Source organism: Cnephaeus nilssonii (genome assembly GCF_951640355.1).
Source record: "Cnephaeus nilssonii genome assembly, chromosome: 6".
NCBI lineage: Eukaryota > Metazoa > Chordata > Mammalia > Chiroptera > Vespertilionidae > Cnephaeus > Cnephaeus nilssonii.
The window spans coordinates 91,772,576-91,786,117 of NC_137077.1; the positions used below are offsets into that span (position 1 = coordinate 91,772,576).

Genomic DNA, 13,542 nt, shown 5'->3' on the forward strand with positions numbered 1-13,542 from the left:
TATGCAAGCAGCGCAGCAACTGGGGGAAAAAAACCACTAAAAAACAGGAGGAGAGCCTAAAGGAACTTTGGGAGAACACAAAACAAAACACCCTCTGCATAATAGGGGTCCCAGAAGGAGAGGAAACTGAGCAAGGAATAGAAAACCTGTTTGAAGAAATAATGACAGAAAACTTCCCTGATATTGGGAAAAAGAAAAAACTCACACCAGTCCAAGAAGCTCACAGAGTCCCAAAAAAGATGAACCCAAAAAGACGAACACCAAGACACATTATAATTAAACTAGAGGCCCAGTGCATAAAATTTGTGCACAGATAGGGCCCTAGTCCTGGCCAGTGCTCAAGGCCAATTGGGGCCTTCTGACTGCTGGACGGGGCCTTCCTTTGTTCCATGCCACCCCCTAGTGGTCAGCATACATCATAGCGAGCAATCGAACTTGTGGTCTCCCAGTCGAACTCCCAAGGGGACACTTTGCATATTAACCTTTCATATATATAGATTGGCAAATACCAATGACAAAGTAAGAAGCTTAAAGGCTGCCAGGGAGAGACAGGAAGTTACCTACAAGGGATCTCCCATCAGATTATCGACTGATTTCTCAACGGAAACACATCAGGCCAGAAGGGAATGGAATGAAATATACAAAGTCATGCAAAGCAAGGGTTTGAATCCAAGAAGGCTATCAATCAAAGTTGAGGATGAAATCAGAAGCTTCCCAGACAAAAAAGGACTGAGGGAGTTTATTGCCACTAAACCAGCAATGCAAGAAATGATAAAGGGTCTGTTGTAAAAAGAAGAAATAGGAAGGAAGAAGAACACAGGCATAAAGAATAAAAATGGCGACAAACAAGTACCTAACCTATCTAATAAGAGAGTAATATGCAAATTAACCATCACTCCGCTACACTCACAAGCCACGCCCACCAGCCAATCAGGAGAGAGTATGCAAATTAACCCAACCAAGATGGCTGCGGCCACGGAGCGAGCAGCAGGCTTGGGTTTCCCCAGCAATGGAGGAAGCCAAGCTTTCCGCACACCCTGGCAGGCCCCAGGCCTCCACTCAAGGCTACAAAGTTTCAATTATAGAAGATAAATAAATCCCAACAAAAATGGCAGCAGCCACGGAGCAAGCAGGAGGCTTGGCTCCGCTCAAGGCTACAAAGTTTCAATTATAGAAGATAAATAAATCCTAGATACCAGGGCCTCCGCTTGGGTCGCTGGGGGGCATGGCCGGCCTGCAAACCACCACAGGCCCCTCGCCCAGGCCACCCCACACCCCAAGGGAACCCCCACCCTGATCCGGGACACCCTTCAGGGCAAACCAGCTGGCCCCCACCTGTGCACCAGGCCTCTATCCTATCTAATAAAAGAGTAATATGCAAATTGACCATCACTCCAACACACAAGATGGCTGCCCCCATGTGGACACAAGATGGCCACCACAAGATGGCCAGCAGGGGAGGGCAGTTGGGAGGAATCAGGTCTGCAAGGGAGGGCAGTTGTGGGTGATCAGGCCAGCAAGGGCAGGCAGTTGGGAGGGACCAGGCCTGCAAGGGAGGGCAATTGGGGGTGATCAAGCCTGCAAGGAGGGCAGTTAGGGGTGACCAGACGGGCAGAGGAGGGAAGTTAGGGGCGACCGGGCCTGCAGGGAAGGGCAGTTGGGGACCCAGGCCTTCAGGGGAGAGCAGTTGGGGGGGACCAGGCCTGCAGGGGAGGGCACTTAGGGGTGACCAGGCCTGCAGGGGAGGGCACTTAGGGGTGACAAGGCCTGCACAGGAGGGCACTTAGGGGTGACCAGACCAGCAGGGGAGGGCAGTTATGGGCAAACAGTCTGGCAGGGGAGCAGTTAGGCATCAATCAGGCTGCAGGGGAGTGGTTAGGGAGTGATCAGGCTGGCAGGCAGAAGTGGTTAGGGGCAATCAGGAAGGCAGGCAGGCGAGAAGTTGGGAGCCAGCAGTCCTGGATTGTGAGAGGAATGTCTGACTGCCCGTTTAGGCCCGATCCCGGTAGAGCGATCAGGCCAGCAGGGGAGTTGGACATCCCTCGAGGGGGTCCCAGATTGGAGAGGGTGCAGGCTGGGCTGAGGGACCCCCCCTCCCCGGTGCACGAATTTCGTGTACCAGGCCTCTAGTAAATAATAACATTAAATGTAAATGGATTAAATGCTCCAATCAAAAGACATGGGGTACCTGAGTGGATAAGAAAACATGACCTATATATCTGCTGTCTACAGGACACCTACCTCAGAACAAAGGACTCACACAAAATGATGGTGAAGGGATGGGAAAAGGTTTTTCAGGAGAATGGAAATGAAAAAAAATCTGGATTAGCAATACTTATACCTGACAAATTAGACCTCAAAGTGAAGGCCATAACAAGAGATAAGAAAGGCCACTTCATAATACTAAAGGGAGCAATTAAAAAAGAAGATGTAACTCTGGAAAACATATATGCACCCAATACAGGAGTACCCACATACATAAAAACAACTTCTGAAGGATATCAAGGGAGAGATTGACAACAATACAATCATATTAGGGGATTTTAAAACCCCACTAACACCACTGGATAAATCTTCTAAACAAAAATCAGCAAAGACACATCAGTCCTAAATGACTCACTAGATCCGATGGAATTAATTGACATCTTCAGAACATTTCACCCCTAAGCCACAGAATATATATTCTTCTCAAGTGCACATGGGTCATTTTCAAAGATAGACCATATGTTGGGACCCAGGCAAAGTCTCTTCAAATTCAAGAAGATAGAAATCATATCAAGCATCTTCTCAGTTCACAATGCCATAAAATTAGAAATCAACTACAATAAAAACAATGAAGAAAAATCAAACACTTGGAGGCTAAATAGCATGCTATTAAACAATGATTGGGTTACCAAAGAGATCAAAGAAGAAATAAAAAGCATCATGGCAACAAATGACAATTATAACACAACAATCCAAAATCTATGGGACACAGTGAAAGCAGTCTTGAGAGGGAAGTTCATAGCTCTACAGGCCTACCTCAAAAAACAAGAAAAAATGGTAATAAATTACCAAACCCTACAACTCAAAGAGTTAGAAAGAGAGCAACAAGAAAAGCCCAGTGTAAGCAGAAGGAAAGAAATAATAAAGACCAGAGCAGATATAAACGACCTAGAGACCCAAAAAAACAATAGAAAAGATCAACAAAACCAAGAGTGGTTCTTTGAAAGGATAAACAAGATTGATGAACCTCTGGCCAGGCTCACCAAGAAGCAAAGAGAGAGGACCCAAATAAACAAAATCAGAAATGAAAGAGGTGAAGTAACAGTTGATCCCACAGAAATACAAAGGATTATTTTTTTTAAAAAAATACCATGAACAACTCTATTCCAACAAAATGGACAACCTAGATGAAATGGACATATTCTTAGAAAAATACAAGATCCCAAAACTCAATCAGGAAGAATAAAAAAATCTGAATAGGCTGATAACTACCAAAGAAATTGAGGCAGTGATCAAAAATCTTTCAGCAAACAAAAGCCCTGGTCTGGAAGGCTTTACAGGGGAGTTCTACCAAGCATTCAAAGAACCAAAACCTATCCTCATCAGACTGTTCCAAAAAAATTCAAGAGGAAGGCATACTTCCAAGCTCTTTCTATGAAGCCAGCATTACCCTAATTCCAAAACCAGATAAAGACACCACCAAAAGAGAGAGAGAGAGAGAGAGAGAGAGAGAGAGAGAGAGAGAGATACAGGCTAATATCCTTGATGAACATAGATGCTAAAATACTCAACAAAATTCTAGCAAATCGGATTCAGCATCACATTAGAAAGATCATAACACAGTGACCAAGTGCGATTTATTCTGGGATGCAAGGATGGTACAATATCCGCAAATCAATAAATGTGATGCATCACATAAACAAATTGAGAGACAAAAATCACATAATCATATCAATCGATGCAGAAAAAGCATTTGAGAAAATTCAACACCCTTTCTTGATAAAAACTCTCAGCAAAGTGAGAATAGAGGGATCATACCTCAACATAATAAAAGCCTTATATGACAAACCTACAGCCAACATCATACTCAATGGGAAAAAACTATACTCATTTCCCCTAAGAACAGGAACAAAACAGAGATGCCCACTATCACCACTCCTGTTCGATATAGTACTGGAAGTGCTAGCCATAGCGATAAGACAAGAAGAAATAAAAGGCATCCAAATTGGAAAAGAAGTAAAACTCTCCTTATTCGCAGATGACATGATATTATACATAGAAAACCCCAAAGACTCCATCAAAAAACTACTAGACCTAATAAATGAATTTGGCAATGTAGCAGGATACAAAGTTAACACCCAGAAATCTATGGAGTTTTTATACACCAATAATGAACTCACAGAAAGAGAAACGAAAAAAAAAATCCCATTTACCATTGAACCAAAAAAAAAAAATTAAGATATCTACTAATAGGAATAAACATAACTAAGGAGGTAAAAGACCTGTACTCGGAAAACTACAGGACACTGAAAAAAGAGATAGAGGAAGATAAACAAATGGAAGAACACACCATGTTCATGGATTGGTAGAATCAACATCATTAAAATGTCCATACTACCCAAAGCAATCTACAGATTCAATGCACTCCCCATTAAAATACCAACGGCATATTTCAAAGATCTAGAACAAACTCTCCAAAAATACATCTGGAATAAAAAAAGACTCTGAATAGCCACAGCAATCCTGAGAAAGAAGAACAAAGTTGGAGGGATCACAATACCAGATATCAAGTGATATTACCAAGCCATAGTTCTCAAAACTGCCTGGTTCAGGCACAAGGACAGACATATAGACCAATGAAACAGAACAGAGAACCCAGAAATGGACCCAAGCCATTATGCTCAATTAATATTTGACAAAGGAGGCAAGAGCATACAATGGAGTCAAGACTGTCTTTAATAAATGGTGCTGGGAAATTTGGTCATATACATGCAAAAAAATGAAACTAGATCACCAACTTACACCATACACAGAAACAAACTCAAAATGGCTAAAAGACTTAAATGTAAGATGGGAAACCATAAAAATCCTACAAGACTCCAGAGGCAGCAAAATAGCAGACATATGTCGTAGCAATATCTTTACAGACACAGCTCCTAGGGCAATGGAGACTAAGGAGAAAATAAACAAATGGTACTACATCAAAATAAAAAGCTTCTGCACAGCAAAAGAAATGATCAACAAAACAACAAGAAAGCCCACTACATGGGAGAACAAATTTGCCAATGATATTTCCGATAAGCGCTTAATCTCCAAAATTTACAAAGAACTCATTCAACTTAACAAAAGGAAGATAAATGATCCAATCAAAAAATGGGCAAGAGACCTAAATAGACACTTTTCAAAAGAGGACATACAGAAGACCAAAAACATATGAAAACATGCTCAATCCAAGTCACTAATCATCTGAGAGATGCAAATCAAAACAACAATGAGATACCATCTCACACCTGTCAGAATGGCTATCATCAACAAATCAACAAATGACAAGGGCTGGCGAGGATGTGGAGAAAAAGGAACCCTCCTGCACTGCTGGTGGGAATGCAGACTGGTGCAGCCACTGTGGAAGACAGCATGGAGTTTCCTCAAAAATTAAAAATGGAGCTCCCATTTGACCCAGTAATCCCACTCCTAGGACTATATCCCAAGAAACCAGATACACCAATCAGAAAGGATATATGCACCCCTATGTTCATAGCAGCACAATTCACCATAGCTAAGATATGGAAACAGCCTAAGTGCCCATCAGCAGATGAGTAGATTAAAAAACTGTGGGCCATCTACACAATGGAATACTACGCCACTATAAAAAAAGAAGGAACTTTTACCATTTGCAACAGCATGGATGGAACTGGAGAGCATTATGCTAAGCGAAATAAGCCAGTCGGAGAAAGATAAATATCACATGATCTCACTCATATGTGGGATATAATCATCAACATAATTAGATGAACAAGAAATAGATCCAGAGACAAATGGCTGGGGAGGGGAGGGCGTTAGAAAGCAACCAAAGGACTTGCATGCATGCATATTAGCATAACCAATGGACATAGACATGGGGCGGTGGAGGCTTGCCCGGGGTAGGAATGGATGGGTTGGGGGGAGGGGTTGTCAATCGGGGAAAAAGGAGACATATGTAAAACTTTAGACAATAAATAAATAAAATTAAAAATAAAAGAACAGGGACCTAAAATGTCAATTTTTCTATCACTAGTCATAGAGTAGTAAGTTTGTGTCTTTCCATTTTACTATGAGAAATTTGACCTTTTGATTATTACCATTTATCACATTGTTCCCTTCCCTCAACAGTCATACCTTTTTATGCCAGTTTTCCAATCCAAACAGTAATTACCTAAGATGACTAGCTGTTTCAGCCTTGCAGCCCAGATATGATGGCAACTACACACACACACACACACACACACACACACACACACACACACACAGAAGGAGAGGGAGGGAGAGAATAGAAAAGAAAGAATGGGAATTTGCACAAACCCAGTGAAAATCCCAAAAGTTTGTTTGTTTGTTTGTTTGTTTTGTTGTTGTTTTTGTCATTTCATTTCTATGAAAGAAGATAGAGAAGTCCAAGCTAAAAAAATAAGGAAATTAAAATAGGACTGCATTGCTTGGAGGCATGAGCGATGTGGTAGTAGAACCGTGACTAGACAGTTTTGTTATTTAAGTGCAAAGTGTACATGCAATTAAAAGAATATTGCTTTTAAAGATTAACTTTGGAATTCTTTCTGAATTTTCTACAGTATATATGTTTGTTGTCAAAAACAAAATACAATTTTTTTGAGAGATTAATGTTGTTTGTGAAAAATTTTCCACTATTGAACCAATCTCTTCCTTTGGTGATTGGCAGTGTTGATAAGCCTATCATAGCATAGGTAGAAAATGCCAATACAGAACTGGTGCCATGATCCTGCCCATTGGGTGTCTCTTATAGAGCCCAAGAGCCTTTCATACCAGCACCTAAGTATTTAATCTTTATTCGTACAGAGTTGTGTGTGAGAGAGAGAGATTAAGAAATAAAAGTCAAGCCCTAGCTGGTTGGGCTCAGTAGATAGTCAGCCTGCAGACTGAAGGGTCCAGGGTTTGATTCTAGTCAATGGCACATGCCTGGGTTGTGCGCTTGATCCCCAGTAGGGGGCATGCAGGGGGCAGCCGATCAATGATTCTCTCTCATCATTGATGTTTCTATATCACTCTCACTCTCCCTTACTCTCTGAAATCAAAAATATATTTTAAAATAAAATAAATAAAAGTTAAAAAAGAAAAGAAATAAAAATAATGCTGCCCTAGCTGGTTTGGCTCAGTGATTAGAGCGTCAGCCTATGGACTGAAGGGTCACGGGATTTGTTTCCAGTCAAGGGCATATACCTTGGTTGCAGGCTCTATCCCTGGCCCCGGTCAGGCTACATGCAGGAAGCAGCCAAAGGATGTCTCTCTCTCACATTGATGTTTCTCTCTTTCTATCTCTCATCCTTCCTTCTACTTTCTCTAAAAATCAATGGAAAAAAATGTCCTTGGGTGAAGATTAACAAAGAAAATTAAAATTAAAATAATGCTAAATGAATTCACTTTCTCAGGTTTGTCTAGCCCAGTGGTCGGCAAACTCATTAGTCAACAGAGCCAAATATCAATAGTACAACGATTGAAATTTCTTTTGAGAGCCAAATTTTTTAAACTTAAACTTCTTCTAACGCCACTTCTTCAAAATAGACTCGCCCAGGCCGTGGTATTTTGTGGAAGAGCCATACTCAAGGGCCAAAGAGCTACATGTGGCTCGCGAGCTGCAGTTTGCCAACCACGGGTCTAGCCAAACTCTAACTTCTATATTGTATTATGTTATATAGGCCTAAACTCTGAATTCTGATCTTTTGTAAGCTTAAGATTGTTTTAGCCACCAAACCCTAGTTATTCTCTCTTTTGTCATGGAAATAGTATTAGAAACAAATGAAATGTGGTATATTTATAAAGCAATCATTAAAAATCATGATTTCCAGTAACAATGCAACATTGTGATAGTACTCACAATATAACAGTAAATGAATAAACAGTATATTAAGTAAATGTGAAGTTTGATGCCTTTAAAAATTGATTAATATAAGTTATTTTAAAACTTGGAAGAAAATTACTAAAATGTTTCAGGTGGTATTCTTTTTGTTGTTCTGCTTATTCATTTATTTTATTTTTTAGATTTATTTGTTGATATGTATTTATTGCAATTTTATTGTCCATATTTTGATTTTTTTTTTCTCCTTAAAGAAGATCCTTTAACATTTCATATTATACTGGTTTAGTGGTGATAAACTCCTTTTCTTTTTCTTGTCTGGGAAGCTCTTTATCTGTCCTTCTATTGTAATGGATAGCTTTGCTGGGGTAGAGTAATCTTGGTGTAGGTCCTTGCCTTTCATCGCTTTGAATATTTCTTGCCAATTCCTTCTGGCCTGCAAAGTTTCTGTTAAGAAACCAGTTCACAGTCTTATGGGAACTTCCTTTTAGGAAACTAACTGCTTTTATTTTGCTGCTTTTAAAATTCTCTCTTTGTTTTTAACCTTTTGGCATTTTAATTATGATGCATCTTGGTGTGGGCCTCTTTGGGTCCGTTTTGTTTGGGACTATTTGGGTTTCCTACACTTGTATGTCTTTCCTTCAACAAATTAGGGAAGTTTTCTGTCATTATTTTTCAAATAGGCTTTCAATTTCTTGCTCTCTTTCTTCTCCTTCTGGCACCCCTGTGATGCAAATGTTGGTGTACTTGAAGTTGACCCAGAGGCTCCTTATACTATTCTCATTTCTTTTATTCTTTCTTCTTTTTGCCGTTCTGATAGGGTGTTTTTTGCTTCCTTGTATTCCAAATCGCTGATTTGATTCTCAGCTTCATCTACTCTACTGTTGATTCCCTATAAATTATTCTTCATTTCAGTTAGTGTATTCTTCATTTCTGACTGCTTCATTTTTATGGTTTCCATGTCTCTTCTTTATGCTGTTGAAGTTCTAAGTTCCTTGTGCATCCTTATAACCAGTGTTTTGAACAATGTTCTGTTTTTTCATTTGGGACATGATTCTTTGCCTCCTCATTTGGCAGCCTCCCTGTGTTTGTTTTTATGTATTTGGTGGAGCTGCTATGTCTCCCGGGCTTGTTAGAGTGGCCTCATGTAATAGGTGTTCTGTAGGGTCCACTGGCACCGCCTTCATGATCACCCAAGCGGGGCCCTCGAGGCGCACACCCGTGTGGGCTATATGCACTCTCTTCTTGTAGTTGAGCCTTGATTGCTGTTGACATGTCAGTTGGAGGGATTTACCCCCAGGCCAATCAGCTGCAAGGACTGGCTCCAACCACCAACTTCTGACCACAGTAGAGGATCAGCTGTTCATGGGTCCACCCCACAGAGCAGAACCTACTTCAGCAGGGCTCTGGTGCCTGCTGAGTCCACCCTTTGAGTGTGTTGCTTGTGGAGGTGGTTGGGTGGTGCTTCAACGTGGTCTGAAGCTGTCCACTGGGTGTGCTGGCTCTGGGACCTTCCTGGAGGTGCAGGCCAAGGTCATTCGCCACCTGTGTTCTGCCCAGGGCCACCTGACATGAGCTACAAAGTGATCTACAGATGGATGATGCTTATGCTTGGCTTGGAGGTGCCCAGGCGAGGCCAAGCTGTGAACCAAGGCAGACTGCTAGTGCCAGGCCTCGGGCCACTTAGTGAGAGTTACAGGACACACTGAGGCCAGGTGCTGTTAGTTTGAGAGATTTCAGGAAAATCTGAAGGATGAGCCAAGATAGGCTATTCATATGGAAAAGCCACTGGAAATAACTTGGTTGGGCCCAAAAAGCTGGGTGGGGCAGGGCCTCAAGGAATAACCAGGGCAGGGCAAACAGTATAGGCCAGGTTGATGGAGTCTCAGATATGGTGCCTGTTTGCTGGCTCTGTGAGGGGAGGTCTCATCAAAGGAACAATGGCCTCTGCCAGCACTTCTCTCTGGGAAAAGGCCATATCCCCAGCTCCTGCCTTGATACCAGACACTTCAGGTCCTCCTTGTATGTCTCTGGTGCCTTTCAAGCTGCTGCCCCAATGCTGGAGCTCAGAGGGAGTGAGTCCAAGTGAGTCCATATGTGGTCCCTTTAAGAACAGCCCTCTGTTTCCCTCAGCCTCAATTCCCACTGGTTTTCATAGCCAGAAGCTATGGGGACTTTTCTTCCTGGCACTGGAACCCTGTGCTGGGGGGCCTGGCGTGGTCCACTCTTCCAGGGACCTTTGCAGCCGAGATACCCTTCCTGGTTTTTATCCAGCATACATGGGTGTGAGACCAGCACATTCCGCATCTCCCCACCTCCTACCAGTCTCCATGTGGCCTCTTCTTTATTCCCTAATTGTAGGACTTTCATTCAGACAGATTTCAGGTAATTCTGAATGATGGTTGTTCTGTAGTTTAGTTGCAATTTTGATGTGGTTGTGGGAGGATGTGAGTACCATGTTTAACTGCACCGCCATCTTGACCAGAAGTCATTCAGGTTGTATTCTTGATGGAATACCTAAAGGCTCTTTTATTGTTTCTTTTACAGTTTCTCCCAGTATTTTTCAGAGTAAAATGTGTATTGATTTCATAATAAAAATTATATAACATTGTTTACAAACCCTTAGAAAGGAAAGCAGCTGGAGCACTCCTCTGAGGAGGCCAGAGGAAATCAGTGTCACTGTTGAAAGTAATACCAGGCCTTGCTTCTATTGACTTGAAGATTTCTGAGCTCCTTATTCATTAGGTGGGTCAGAGGTGTCCTGTTGATGAAGAATGCCAGCCCAGTGACATGCAGCAGGTGCATACCTCTGCCTTTTAAGTCCTGGGAACATTTTGAGAATTGCCAGCATTTTGGCTGCGTTTTGCAGCTTTCACAGCTGCTGTGTATCAAGCAGATGCTGCTTTAATATTTCAGTGTTCTGAGATGTGAGATCTGGCCCAACTCTTCCTAAACTCCCCAGGCTTTGACCAACTACTAAGTACCTGACCAGAGTATTGTCATGAGAGCTGTTAAATGAAATTCTGGGGCAGAAGCCATCTGTCATTTAATGGCTTCCAAAGGGAGTCAAAGGGATACTTACTCATCCAGGGCAAAGGGAATGTAAAAGAAAAAGAGAGGACTGCTGTTCAAGAAAAACATAGAACCAATGTTACAACTAAGAGAATTTCAGAGTCTTTGGCTATGAGTCAGGTATTTGGTGTTATATAAAGATTTATCAATCATTGTTTAAAAAGAATATCAGATAGCCTCTGTAAAAGAATGAGGGGAGCTTAAGCCAGGATGAGGCAGGTTGGTAATGAATTCACTCATCACATCTCTTGGCCAAGGAAAACATGCACTTTCTCCAGAGACAACATTTTCATCCATTCTAGGAGGTGGAGGAACACACGAAGTGTATGTTGCCCAGGCTTCCAGATGAGCAGATTTCACTAGCAGCTTTTTGTAATCTACTCATAAATAAATGGAAGAGAAACTGTGAGGTAACTAGAGTCCTTATCAACAATGTCATCTCTGTAAAAACAAGTCAGTCCTGTGCTTAATCCCCTGCCAAAGTATGGAACTCTTAGTCTTGTATTGATGCACTAAGCCAGTGGTCGGCAAACTCATTAGTCAACAGAGCCAAATATCAACAGTACAACGATTGAAATTTCTTTTGAGAGCCAAATTTTTTAAACTTAAACTTCTTCTAACACCACTTCTTCAAAATAGACTCGCCCAGGCCGTGGTATTTTGTGGAAGAGCCACACTCAAGGGGCCAAAGAGCCGCATGTGGCTCGCGAGCCGCAGTTTGCCGACCACGGCACTAAGCCAACATCCCCTACTCATCTCCCAGAATGGTGGTTGAGTGTGATACTGTAAATGTGCAGGTATGTGAGATGTTTCTTTTTATGATCCTGAAGATTTCAATAATGATTTGGTCAGTTTTCTTTCACTTGGGAGGCATAAAGATATTTAAGACTCGTTTCAGACTGATCTTGACTTTCCTCATTTTTTTTTCACCTTAGATCATCCAACCTCTCTTAGAACTTGACCAAAATAGAAGCAAATTAAAATTGTATATTGGACACCTGACAGCCCTCTGCCATGACCGAGACCCCCAGATCCTTCGTGGGCTCACTCCACCAGCTTCCTATAACTTGGATGATGACCAGGCAACTTGGGAGAATGAGCTGCAGAAGATGACCCAGGAACAGGTCAGTCACTGGAACTTTGATAAGATCCTATCAAAATTCAGCTGCTACTTAGGTTGATGCAATAGGAGTTACCTTAGGAAGTTGGTGTTCATATTCAAGATTCTTAGCAGTAGTTAATTCTTCAACAGATACTAGGAATTACTATTTGAAGGAAAAGAACCATTAGATTAATTAGTTTAAGTTACTCCCTCTCTGCTACATTTTCTGTTTACTGTTGCCTGTAAAATTCCACTAATTCTCTTTTGTCATGTTATGATATTTTTTAGTTCAATAAATAAATGAGAAGATTAGTCAGGAGATAAAAACAATGAATAAAAGAAACAAAGAGAAAATAGGATGAGGATAGAGATAGAGAGCAGACATGGAAAGTGAAAGAAAGAAAAGCTGAACACTTAGAAATAGAAAAAGAATTAGAACAGTTTTTAAAACATTAATTTTAAGTTCCTTTTGTTTCTAAATTGTGTTGTACATTTACTAAAACTCTTGCTCAGAATTTTGAAGCTGTACACTGTTTTTCAGCCAAATACTTCCTGTTTGTTAAACATTATTTGTTACTCATAATACATGAAGGAAAATTGTGTTTAAAACAAAATCCCCCATGGTGTGATGTTAAAGGTAGCAGTGACAACTCACAGGTTGAGAAATGCAAACTGGAATCTGAGAGCTGTGCTTACTTTCCCATGGTGTGATATTGCCTACTAACAGATATATTTAACAGCCCAGTCAGTTATCCACCTTATTTATTTGATGTGAAAAGATAAGCCCTACCTCTCAAATTTAGCATGTTGCTGTAGAAATCTCAATTTCTTCTTAAAAGAGAAATATAGTCAATAACATTACAATAACTATATATGGTGCCAGGTGGGTACTGGAAATTTCAAGGAACACTTTGTAAAGTATCCTATATAATAAAGAGGTAATATGCAAATTGACTGTCACTCCAACACACAAGATGGCCGCCCCCATGTGGACACAAGATGGCCACCACAAGATGGCCAGCAGGGGAGGGCAGTTGTGGGCAATCAGGCCTGCAGGTGAGGGCAGTTGTGGGGAACCAGGCCTGCAGGGGAGAGCAGTTGGGGGCAACCAGGCCAACAGGGGAGAGCAGTTGGGAGGGACCCAGGCCAGCAAGGAAGGGCAGTTAGGGGCAACCAGGCCTGCAGGGGAGGGCAGTTAGGGGTAACCAGGCCTTCAGGGGAGGGCAGTTAGGGGTGACCAGGCTGGCAGGGGAGGGCAGTTAGGGGCAATCAGGCTGGCAGGCAGAAGCGGTTAGGGGCAAAC

At 41.8% G+C, this 13,542-nt stretch overlaps 1 protein-coding gene across 6 annotated transcripts in view; it reads left to right on the forward strand.

Moving 5' to 3' along the window:
* Positions 1-13,542, forward strand: part of ERC1 (ELKS/RAB6-interacting/CAST family member 1) — a 519,277-nt gene that overhangs the window by 455,758 nt on the left and 49,977 nt on the right. For 5 of the 6 annotated variants that reach the window (XM_079775049.1, XM_079775046.1, XM_079775048.1 and 2 more), the window contains one exon: positions 12,073-12,261. In XM_079775049.1, the coding sequence (XP_079631175.1) occupies positions 12,073-12,261 (189 nt within the window). Of the gene's footprint in view, positions 1-12,072; positions 12,262-13,542 lie in introns of those variants that run through there. The other variant, XM_079775051.1, reaches the window with a different exon arrangement.